We start from the raw sequence: 12511 nt of genomic DNA, 5'->3' as shown, positions 1-12511 counted from the left end.
AGATAGAGGGGCATGGAAAAAACTTACAACACCTTGGATAGAAGGGGTGTGGAAAGAGCTTACAATTATGAGGGCAATTTGGTTCAGACATGTCACTCGATCTATCCAAGGTTGACATACATCATCTGGATGTGACTGACAGATTGCCACCTCCCACATCACTCCAAGAATATCACCCTTCTTTAGACAAGGGTATGCTAAGATTTGGCTTTCCTGCTGTCCACTAATGGATGAGACTTCTCACATGTTCTAGTGATTTCAGGGCAGCCTTGGGATAGGGGAAGAACCAGAACAATTATTCTATTTGTCTACAAATCATATTTATTTATTTTAGTTAACGCCAGGTACTAGGTAATATTATACAGATAATAAGTCAATCATCACTACAATTCTATTAGGTAGGTACTGTTATTATCCGCACTTTCTAGGTGGGAAGATTGAGGCACAGAGAGGTTAATTGATCTACCCACAGCCAGAAAGTGAAGGAGCTGGATTTGAACCCAGGCAGCCTGGCTCCAGAGTCCATGATCTTAACAACTCTATTCTACTCTGCTTCCTTTTCGTATTGAGAAAAGGTACAAATTATGGTCCAATATATGATATAAAGGCTAAGTAATAAGTCAACCTTTTATACTAGTCACTAACACAGATTATTCCTAATAAAAATCAAACCTAAGACATCGTCCGGTTGAACTGAAATTGAAGAGGAGTGAATAACTTGAGAATAATGGAAAGAAATTAAATGAGTTGGAGAATAATTCAACCTTTGGCTCACCGAGCATTTACTCAGTAATTCATCTGTTTATTCATCCTTCCACGCATCTACCCACCCACTCATTCAACAACCACATGCCGAGCACTTTTGCTGTCCTAGGCACTCATCAAATGCTGCAGATAAATGTGGTCTGACCTGATTGACTTAGCAGTCCAGCTGGAGGGAAGCAGACAAAGGAAACCCATGGTCTAGTGCGGTAAATGCTGTCAGAGGGGGCTCATGCAGGAGTGGGGCATTAACATCGCCTGCACTGGGGAGAATCGATGAGGGGACAGGAGGAGAAAGGTGAGAGAAGAATGCTTCATGGAAGAAGAAAGACTGGATCTGGCCCTAGCAAAACTTTTTAACCTCAATATTCCTGGGAAGATCCTAGAATTAACATAATTTCCATCAGAGACAACAGAAAACGGAACATGCTTCTCAAGAAAGGCCCTGGAGCACAGCAGTTGAGAACACAGGTTTTGGAATCAGTCAGGCCTGCCTTCAAGTCTTATCCTCTCTAGGTAGAATTTCCTCCATTATAAGACGGGAATAATCATAATGCCCCATCGAGGGTTGTTCTGAGGGTCAAGTAAGATCCTGGGTGAGGTGCACAGGGCCGTCCGGACACAGCACGCATTCAGTACGTTAGCCTTCATTTGTTGCCTGCTTCTCAGATTCATGGTTACGCTCACTCCCCGCCTTATTCTTTAATCTTCTTAGTAGCTCCAACACCACATTTAGAACCAAAGTTTGTAAACCTCTTTTCTCTTTTACATAGGGAATAAAAAATAAATATAATTTCTGTAAAACTGATTGGATTACAGAAATTTATCGTTTTCCACGGTTCTTGGTGACTAGGTAACCAGCAGAGGAGCTAATTCATTATTTTAGCAATTTAAACAGGACCTCAGGAGAAAGGCACCCCGTGGTCACAAAGCACTGAGACTATACTAATGAGAAGATTAAAAGAAAGTTCAGCACATACACTCCCAGATAATCACAAATGTACCCAAGGATTATTAACAACCACAATTACCTGGAACTGTATTATCTGCCTGGTTAGTTATTCTAACACCAACTTGTATTGAATAGATGAGCTTAGAGGAGTTAATAAGTTATTTTGAAGTGGCTGGTGGGACCCCTTCATAATAAATATCTGGCGAAATATGAGGGTACACCTAAGGCTCCACCCTTCATCCTAATTCTCACTGAGAAGTGAAAAGAAGCTCTGAGTTCTCCTCGGAGGAGTGGCCTTTCCATAGAGCCCCTGGCCCCAGTCCTCACGTCCTGTTTGCTTGGAACCACTTGACCATCATGAGGGCCAGATATGCATCTAGATAAGCCTTTTGGGAAATCAAAATGCTCTTCTGAAGCAGTGGTGTCCATTTTCAGGAATCAATTCCTCTAGGAGAGAAAGCTCTGGGCTTTTATGACCATGGTAGTCATTGTCCTTTCCCAACCTCCCCCTTGAAAACCTTTCATGCCTTTTCTTTAGCTTTGTAGGATTGTGCACTGTGTGGTCCCCAGCTGCAGGTCTCAGAGGTCATCTTGTTCTTTGGTTTCTTTTGCAGATTCTCACAACTCCGTGCTGTGTGCTGCAGGCTGGTCTTGAACCCTGAGCTCTGGCTGAGAGAATGGGGGCGGACGGGGAAACAGTAGTCCTGAAGAACATGCTCATTGGTGTCAACCTGATCCTTCTGGGCTCCATGCTTAAGCCGTCAGAGTGTCAGCTGGAGGTCACCACGGAAAGGGTCCAGAGACAGGCAGTGGAGGAGGAAGGAGGCGTTGCCAACTACAACACATCAGGCAAAGAGCAGCCCGTGGTCTTCAACCACGTGTACAACATTAATGTGCCCCTGAACAGCCTCTGCTCCTCGGGGCTGGAGGCCTCGGCGGAGCAGGAGGTGAGTGCCGAGGACGAGGCGCTGGCAGAGTACACGGGCCACACCTCAGACCACGAGAGCCGGGTCACCTTCACCCACAAGATCAACCTCCCCAAGAAGGCCTGCCCGTGTGCTGGCTCGGCCCAGCTGCTGCAGGAGCTGCTGAGCCGGATTGAGATGCTGGAGAGGGAGGTGTCGCTGCTGCGGGAACAGTGCGAAGGCAACTGTTGCCAAGGAAGTGCTGCCACAGGTAGAGTCTGGAGCTTGCGGTGTGGTCTCTGCAGGGCAGGGAAGGGCTGATCAGAGAGGCAGAGGGAAAGAGAAAGACAGAAAGGGAGCAACCACTCGCTACGAAATCTGGCACCTCTTCACACGGAGGGAAAAAAAGTGCCTTCATCTGTAGCTCTCTGTTACTGTCTCCAAGATCTAAATGCAGTCCTTCCCGGGGGATTCGGGGCAGGGACTCTACACTGCTCAGACAGTTTGAAATACATTAACCTGATTCTGGGGGGATGAGTCAGGTAATGGTACATCGGTTCAGCACAGCAACTTCTGTGGTGAGCAGGGAATTTGATGTCTGTTTTCATTCATCTTTGGTTTTCACATGAAATGATATCTCTCCGTATTAACCTGAGGGACTAGAGAATGCAGGCACTCCATTCACTCGATCACAGCCTCTCTCCCATGGAGTGAGTGATAGTCATTAAGGTCTCGAAGGACGTGTCCCCATCTTCTCTAGCAAGATGGAAGTTTTAGCCCCTGCCCCCTCCACCAACACGCACATAGGTGTGCATGCATACACGCACATACCTGTTCACACACACACACTCACTCACACAGGGATTATTCCATCTCCCAAAAGGCTGACTATCCAAGAGATGTACCTCTAGCCTCACCTACCCTCTGACTAGTGACACTTTGGAATTCGTGTTTTTACCTCTCTGAGAGAAGTCTTCAGATCCAGACTTCCTGAGTTCAAATCCTGGCTCTGCTACTTATTACTCTGTGACTTAAGCAAATTACATAACCCGTGCCTTCCTTTCCCCATCAACAAATGGTGATAGACTAGAAGGAAAAGGAGTTAATAAATATAAAAGCATCTACTTGGATGAAAGCCTGGCTTCTAGTAAGCACCATATGAGCAATAGCTATCACCAGCTAACCCCCAGTGAGCAGAAATTGTGTCTGTCCCCTTACGGACCCAACTTCTCTCACCCAAAAGGTACCTTAGACCCACACCGTTCATTCTTTAATAAGAAGAGGAATTTGTCTTACTATCTTGGGTTTAAGCTTTCACCTCTGTAGGGTCCAATACCTCAGGGCTTTCACAGAGAGAAAGCAGGAAGTGGCAGGAATGACATTTTAACAGGGCCTGGATGGCCCACATGTCCAGAGTGATGTCAGACACATTCATCCTGAGACACAGCAAGATTAGGGGCAGTCTTTGAGTCGTGAAATATTTCATGGGTTTTCTCACCTCTTTCTCCTCCTCATAACCAAAACTATAAATAAATAATCTGAAGAAGAGAAGAGAAAGTCCGGTTGTTCAGTCCCCTGTTCCTGAGTGAGAACTGTCAGGTCAGTTCACCTTTACAACGGAACAGGGGACCGCGGGGAAGTCACAGGCCTCCTTGGACGTGGACTCTGCTGCCCAGAGAGCTGGGTGGCTCCTGTGAGTGGGCTTTATACCAGCCTCCCGCCAGGCTCCCCGGCAGACATGGAAAAATCCACAAGCCCAGAGCTATGTTAAGCCACATCAGTGTAGTATCCTTTCCGGCCATGCGGGTTGCGTGAAGTGGCAGAATTTAACAAGGATATGACTTACTTGACTTCATATCCCCAAGGCCAAGTGCAGAGAGGGATGCCAAGCAGGTACTGGGTTTGTGTTTGTTTAATAAGTTTGTTTGATTCATGCTAGACAGATAAATTAACCACTGTAGTAATAGCATGGTAACGGCAAGGACAGAGATATGCATAGAATCCTAAAAAGATCACAGCAAACAGTAACTAAACGAGACTGAGGTTCTGGGAAGCCTCTGAAGTGACCCTGGTGCTGGATTGTGATGAATGGGCAGAGTGAGTTAGATGGCAGGAAGGACAGGGAGTAGGGTGAGTCTGTAGCACATATGGCCTTGCCCTGCATAGCAGGCTTGATGCTCAGCCTACATCCCCTCGGGTCCCCTTCAGTCCCCACAGCGCCTGGGCATCTTTGTCAGGGGCTGTCCTCGGGCAGTGGGGACCTTCTTGGCCTGCCCAAAGAGAGAATGGAAGAGCCTGAGCATTTACACCCCCCAGGGACAGCCCTTAACCCATGGTGAGGTGTGACTCACACTATGACCAGAGCACTCTGCAGTACTGAACCCAAGTTACCCTCCCTGGGACTTTGCCTGGTAACGCACCCTGACTTGGGATCCTTCCCTCCCCAATCCACAACCAGTTTTTCCTGGGAGCACTTTCCAATAAGTCCCTTTCACCTGAATCCTCATCTAAGGTCCACTGGTAGGGAACTCAAGCTAAGACACTCAGGTGAGCTCCTGAAGGACAAGTGACCAGCTGTCACTCATCTTTGCCCCAGCCCTGTGCTAGGCACAGACAACTTATATTAGGTGAAAATAGTTATGAAATTGATTACGTACCAAACTAGGTTGAGCTTAACTCTCATCAACACAAACCTGACCAGAGAATGAGGAGAGGTCTCTGCCCACCCCTCCCCATGCACCGTTTACAGGAGGTGCCTCTGCTGCCCTCTGACCTTCTCCTTGACTGTTCCAGGACAACTGGACTATATCCCTCACTGCAGTGGCCATGGCAACTTTAGCCTCGAGTCCTGTGGCTGCATCTGCCATGAAGGCTGGTTTGGCAAGAACTGCTCAGAGCCCTACTGCCCGCTGGGCTGCTCCAGTCGGGGTGTGTGTGTGGACGGCCAGTGCATCTGTGACAGCGAATACAGCGGGGATGACTGCTCCGAACTCCGGTGCCCAACAGACTGCAGCTCCCGGGGGCTCTGTGTGGATGGGGAGTGTGTCTGTGAAGAGGCCTACACGGGCAAGGACTGCAGCGAGCTGAGGTGCCCTGGGGACTGTTCAGGGAAGGGGAGATGTGTCAATGGTACCTGCTTATGCCAGGAGGGCTACGTCGGTGAGGACTGCGGCCAGCAGCGGTGTCTGAACGCCTGCAGTGGGCGAGGATACTGCCAGGAGGGACTGTGCATCTGTGAAGAGGGCTACCAGGGCCCTGACTGCTCAGCAGGTAGGAAGGGGAGCTCTGTGGGGCGTTTGGCAAGGGTGGTCCAGCAAACTAACTAGAGGTGGGAAGAGAGATGGGAGGAAGGTGAATTTTAGGCAAAATAACTCCCAATTGGGTTGTTCTCATTTGCTTTCCAAGAGAGCAGATTTCTTGAGTCAATCACAATTGTTGAGGCAGATTTAAGAAGGAAAAACGCAGAAATCAGAAAAAGTCAAGTTCTCGTTGCAAGTTGGATCTTACTCCTGAGACTGGAACAAAAGCAGTGGTAATAATGGTGACAGGATTCCACCGTCCCACAGGTAGGGGAGAGAGGAGAGTCAGGCCCCAGGACCACCCTAGGCAGGGCCACTCTCTAACTCAGAGGGCTTCCAAGAGCTCCACCTGCTCCAAAATATCCCCTTGCTTGTTGCCATATTCCAGGGCCACATCCTTTTACAATGCATGAGATAACCAGACTAACCAGGCACTCTGGTTATTTTGGAGCTTACTGATTGCAAGGTGTTATTAATTTATGAAATGATCTAGTGTCCACATGGAAAAAGTATTTATAGCCAAGGAATTAAATGTAAACAGAAATAAAGTACTAAAGGCATCAAGCAACAACTCAGAGTCTAACAATCAGTACAGAACATTCAAAGGCTGTGGCTCACTTTGCTCCAGATGACATATAGCAAATCGGGACCAACCTCGTGTATAGTCTACACCACGGAAACTGATACAAAGGTGATGTCCTGAAAGGAAGATCTAAATCCAGCAGTGGGAAAAATACCAATATCTCATTGGAGATCTTTTTTTTTTTGCCTGAAATCAGATTATTTTCATCATCTCACTATTATTGTTCATCCTCTTCTAACTAAATCAGTGACTCTTGCTGATACATTTGTTTGTGTTTTAAATGGAACGGATTAAGAGATTGATCCTTTCCATTTACAGTTCAATGCATAACAGTGGGCTCAGAGTGCCCGTTGGGAAGATTTAAAACTAAAAATAGCAACAAATAAACATCTTTAAACCATCTGATGGCTTGATTCTAGGAATTTTCTGATCAGCCTTCTGACGTGAGTTTAGGGGCGAAATCCTGGGAAGCCAGCTTCTTCAGCCTTTTGTTCTTCAGCATCAGCAACGATGCCCACTGGATAGCAGACCGGCTAGACCAGGTTCCTGCACCTGTGACTTCAACTTAAATTCTTTCAAGAGATCAATGGCAATCACGAAAAGAAAAATAATATATTTTCATATTCCTTCATTTTTTTCCATATTCAATTATTTCATTTAGCCTCCTATTTTTTTTTTACCAAATTGAAATATCTTTCTAAAAATATAAATAGTTGTTATACCCAGCAGAAGTTAAGCCTTGTTGTTTCTGAATCCAAAGTCGCTAGGCAGTTGCTGGGGAGGCTGGAGCATGGTCCTAGTTCCCACCGACAGGATGAGGCTCCATGAAGCCCTGTCAGAGGACCTAGGGGTCAGGTGGAGCCATTGCTGTGTATGACTATTCCACAGTCCACACACTTCTTGGTAGAACTGATCTATGTTGGGCAGGGCATACCTGCCCCCTTCTTGACCTTGCTTTTCTACAGGGATGGCTTCACTTACAAACAGAATCTTGATCTGATCCAGAGTCCAAATTGGACTGGAGATAAAACCTTCCTGGTCACTCAGGGAAGACTCAGCAGCTGCTGGCGTAACTACAACCGGGTTGAGTCCAAACCATGAACACATGTTACCTCCAACATGTTACCTCTGTGCTGTTTGAGGAAGACTTCTGGAGCCCAGATCAACTACTTTACAGGTTCCCAAAGCATGTGAGGAAGGACAGTTGCATAATCTCCATCTGTTTCTATAGCAACCCTGGAGCCACCACTGACTGCAGGAGGTGCTACCCTGAACGCCAGCCTTTTAAACCAAGTGCCATGGCCTCTTCCAGAGAAGTATCTAGGTCATTATCTAAAGTGCTACTTTGCTTGCTCTTTGTGAGAAAGCCATAGGAAAGGGGACTATTTATCCACTGTTTCACATTTCTGGCCAGGTGCACACACTACAGCACTACTCCTCCCCTCGCCAACAGGAGTTGGGAGAGGAGAGGGAAGAGTTAGGAAGGTGAAAACATGGAGAGCCACAAAATATACTTCCCCATAGGTCATTCTTTTCTCTTTGGCAAGGGCGTGGAAAAGAGCTGCCCGTTGTGTGGATTTCATTCTGAGGTCTCCTAGGCCCCTAGAGCTTGAATGCAATTGAATAATGTCACAAGGCCATTATATTTGACTCCTAGCCTTGATCTTTGTTCAGAGTATGCCATGGGACAAAATCTCAACCTTTCTGCCTCTGTTCCCTGGCCACATGAAGACAATAGAACAAAAAATTCATGAATATGAGCATTTAAAACAGGCCTTAGAAAGAAGCCGCTCTGGGCTTCTCATTTTACAAATTTAAAAAGCAGCAGTCCAGAGAGACAGAGAGATTTTTCCAGAGCCAGACCGCTAATTAGTGGCAGAAAGAGAATAAGAACCCTGGTCTCCTACCAACTTCTAGCACTCTTTAATCCTCCCTGGGATGTTAAGTAGAGCGGAATTGAAAAATAAAAATTTTAAAAGCCACATACACAAAGAAATAGTCTTTTGATATGAAAGCTGAGCCTTGTCAAATGATAAAAAATATTAGGTGTTGGAGGTGGAGTAGAGAAGCACGTTAAGCCGTTTGTCCATATCTGCCCCAGTGAAGGCGGTTGGTGCGGGAGCTGGCCGAAACTCCCGATGAGTCAGCAGGATAAAAGAACCACCAGAGCAGGGGCTTGAAACAATCCAGAAAGCTGTTCCCTGGACTTCAGTCAGACCTGCAAGATTCATCAACATCAGCCTCTGCCTCTGCCAGCACTGCTGCCAGCCCAACCTTTGGCACCTGAAATCACTCGCTCCTTGGAGCAAGACACTTCATGGAATTCATTCCAGCTGCTCTCACCACACATGTGCAAAACTGATGCAAGATCTCAAAAGTCAACAGCATGGCATCTTTGCAGATAAGCTACTCCAATTCCTCAAACCACTTTTTAACTGCCTGCTTTTCCCCAAGGTTCAGTTGGGACCCCAAAGGAAGTAAGATTAAGAATACTTTGCATGCATCCTAAATTCATTGAATCAAGGGATATGGCTCTTTTATAGTTTGCTTTATATAGTTCAATATCATTTCATTTTGTAAGAATTACTAACACCCAATGTACACAGGTGCTGCTAAGTTGCAGGGAAAATGGTGATGGTCTCTTCCATTGAGCCACCACCATTTCCAAGAGTACTTTCGCCACAAACAACACCATTGCTGCTTTCTCATCAGAAATGAAGACAATATTTACCACCAGGCTAAGGTCTCAAGCTAAGTCACCAAGATAAAAAATTCTTCTGCACCTCTTTTTTTACTTTAAAATGCCAAAATGCTCTTCTTGGATCTTCCTCCATTGTCATTACTTCCTTTACTTTCTGGAAGCAGGAACTGAAAAGGAATATACTGGCTAGTCCCAGGTGCCCTAAGAGTTGTTGGTGACTTCAAATTTGGAATGGCCATTTCTGTCACTATGACAGAAGTTCCACATAGGAAACTTGGAATCAGTGTATTGAATCAGAAGAGGCAGGCACTAGAAAACTTTTTTCAAAAGAAGTTTCTTACCTCTAGGATAAGCACCAGTCTAGAATTCACATCCTACAAGATAGCCTAAATTAGTCTCTAATGTTATTTAATTTCGAGGGCTGTGTATAAATGAAAGAAGGCCTCTGGCGCAACATGTAACCTGTCCTATAAATTGTAGGGGACAGAACACTAAGTGTAGAAGATCTGGGTTTGAGAATCAGTTCTGCTGTGGCCCAACTCTCTGACTTTCAGCAAGTCCCTCAACCTGGGACTCAGTTTCCCTATTCATAAAGCTGGGATATTTATGTCTACCACACCTACCTCACAGAGCTGTTATTAAAGGATTTTTTAAAATTCTGGTTAGATGGTGTGTCTGAATATGTTTTATAGACTGTGAAATTCTATGCAAATGTAAAGTGGTCTTGTTTACTGCCTAGGAGGTTCTAGAGTCATTCTGCCTGGGTTCAAATCCTAGCTTCTGTGGGTGCTGACTGGGTGAACCAGTTTTGTCATCTGTAAAATAGGGGTAATAATCATGCCTATCCATGGTGTTGGTGAGAGGATGAAATGAGATCATCCATGTAGTAATGTTTAATGTTGTGCCTGGTGCATGATAAATACTCGATATAACCATGCAAAATACTGACAAGTTCTATGTGTGAACACTTCTTCCCTTGGCTTGGGAGTCATTCTGCATGCATTACACAGGCTGTCCCAAAGATCTTAGTGCAGTTCAAAGCTTTAATAATGCCAGAATTAGAAATGATATAAGCTTATAAATTATCATTTGAAAGTTTAATTATTTAAATTTCATTTACATTAATTTAGTTTGATAAATCTAAAAAAGTAAATTTTTAATTTTTTGTTTTGGTCAACGTTTGCCATCTTCAATCAGAGGAAGTTCTGCTATCCAGACTGTTTTATACAGTAAATAATTTTGTGCAAAAGCAATCAAAACAAATGCCCAGCATTGCAAATATGTGTTCCTAATTTCCATCCAGTGAGTTTGGGGTCAGTTAAAGGGCTCCTCATTTCTGCCTCTGCCAAGGATTTGAGGGTGCGCGTGTGAGCACGGCAGACAGGGCAGGCACTCTGCCCTCACACGGTCCTGTGAACAGCAGCTGGCTCAGTCCTACGCTCTTGTAAGAGCGAACTGGTGAGAACACTCAGAGGAGAAATTCAAAACCAATGATGACTCTTAAACTAACCGAAGCTTCCACTACATGTAAATTTATAAGTTAATTATGACTATTTAAATATTGGCCTGATCTTTGATTTAATCCGTGGGCAGGTCCAATTACAGGAACACTGCAGTTAGCCTCCTAATTGGTCTTAAAGGTTCAATAATTTAATACTCCACTACTGGTAAGTCTTCACTTCCCAAGGGAACCATAACATGAAAGGCTATTTCAATGAGGTTTAATCTTTGGTGATTGTGAGTAACATTTGGGAAGCAGGACAAGAGAGAAAAGCAAAGCCCTCAAGAATGCTTCTTTATCATCAACCTCAAGGTCAAGGCTAATAAAAACTGGTTTAACAGAAGTTACGTTTCTTTCAAAATTTAAGTTTCCTTTTAAAAGGGAAAATGATACAATAAAAGTTATTGAATGTCTTCATCAGTCCATGGTATCCAGGACTTAGTGTTTTGGCTTCCTATGTTTTGCAAGATAACCAGGCATAAGCCTTTATTCCCACTTGCTATATCGAATATTGGTTCCCAGGGTAATCTAGTGACAATAATTTATTAAACTACCTAAAATTTTGGCCTGTGGTATGCTCTTAAATATCTAACGACTGGCTTTCTGAGGAAAAAAATAAAAAGCCCTAATTTGTAGCATTTGCCAATTTCCGTGGTGTAAATACTCCCTCTGAGGCCAATTTCAACTACTGATACAATATCACTAAACACGGAGTTGGGAATAGCTGTGCAGCAGAGCACGATCATGTAGTGTTTCCACCAGAGAGATACAACACATGTAAATTACCTTAAGGGCATAGATAATAGTAAAATGTAGTGAAATAATTTGAAAGTGCTGAATATTGAGTATTTATTACCTTTGCCTTTAATCTAATTTACTTAATTGTAAGTTTATAAAAATTTAATCTGTGATAATGGTTGTATTTAACAACTGTCTGGAAAAATTCCTGAAAATTCAACCATCAACTTTCATGAGCCTGTAGGAGCCAACTCCAGCACACCACTAATTCATGGCCCTTTGAAGATGGAAATACTAAGTGCAGAAAAGACAAGAACCTGCCTGCAAGGGGAGTTACAAATCACTTAAAGCCATTGAGCCAAGCGGAACATACAGACAGGGCATGTGGGGTGAGATGTGAGGAAGAAAGTTGAGTCCAGGATGGGGAAGGCAGTCCTCTGAGCTCATGCTATCTGTGTATTGCCTCCTGGTAGTTGCCCCTCCAGAGGACTTGCGAGTGGCTGGTATCAGCGACAGGTCCATTGAGCTGGAATGGGACGGGCCGATGGCAGTGACGGAATATGTGATCTCTTACCAGCCGACGGCCCTGGGGGGCCTCCAGCTCCAGCAGCGGGTGCCTGGAGATTGGAGTGGTGTCACCATCACGGAGCTGGAGCCAGGTCTCACCTACAACATCAGCGTCTACGCTGTCATTAGCAACATCCTCAGCCTTCCCATCACTGCCAAGGTGGCCACCCGTACGTACCATTTCCCCAACCTGCTTCATTTTCCTTTTCTCCTCCATGAGATCATGGGCATTCATGATAGTAGCGTCTTTTCTTAATTCTTCGGGGATGCCTGCAATAATCATTGCTCTTGAGGGGAAGGGCTTCCGATGTGACTCACTTAGGAAAAAGGCACTTCTGATTAAGAAGGTTTCCAAATTCAGGCAGCTCCTATCAATAATGGAACCAGAAGGACAAAAAGTACTTTAATTATTGAGTTCTGACTTGTTATAAGCTAGAGACTGATTGGAAGTCAAGGAAAGTGTGAGACTTATACAGACATTGAATCTAGTTAGAGATTCAAAA

At 44.8% G+C, this 12511-nt stretch overlaps 1 protein-coding gene and 1 long non-coding RNA gene across 3 annotated transcripts in view; one reads left to right on the top strand and one right to left on the bottom strand.

The window, feature by feature from the left end:
• The window catches only part of LOC147917756 (uncharacterized), a 160613-nt gene that overhangs the window by 64904 nt on the left and 83198 nt on the right, over positions 1 to 12511 (bottom strand). The window contains exon 3 of one of the 2 annotated variants that reach the window (XR_015548825.1): positions 12266 to 12376. The exons of the other annotated variant lie outside the window; for it this stretch is intronic. This is a non-coding gene — a long non-coding RNA (uncharacterized LOC147917756). Of the gene's footprint in view, positions 1 to 12265; positions 12377 to 12511 lie in introns of those variants that run through there. 2 annotated transcript variants of the gene reach the window in all.
• Positions 2340 to 12511, top strand: part of TNR (tenascin R) — a 78832-nt gene continuing 68660 nt past the window's right edge. Inside the window, exons 1-3 of the mRNA XM_004425011.3 lie at positions 2340 to 2890; positions 5413 to 5889; positions 11915 to 12178. Coding sequence (XP_004425068.1) covers positions 2392 to 2890; positions 5413 to 5889; positions 11915 to 12178 — 1240 coding nt within the window. The 5' untranslated portion in view covers positions 2340 to 2391. The remainder of the gene's footprint in view (positions 2891 to 5412; positions 5890 to 11914; positions 12179 to 12511) is intronic.

The sequence above is a fragment of the Ceratotherium simum genome, chromosome 2, assembly GCF_057802395.1.
Source record: "Ceratotherium simum simum isolate JZ-2026a chromosome 2, ASM5780239v1, whole genome shotgun sequence".
In the NCBI taxonomy this organism is placed as follows: Eukaryota; Metazoa; Chordata; class Mammalia; order Perissodactyla; family Rhinocerotidae; genus Ceratotherium; species Ceratotherium simum.
This window is presented reverse-complemented; position numbering and strand designations above follow the sequence as displayed.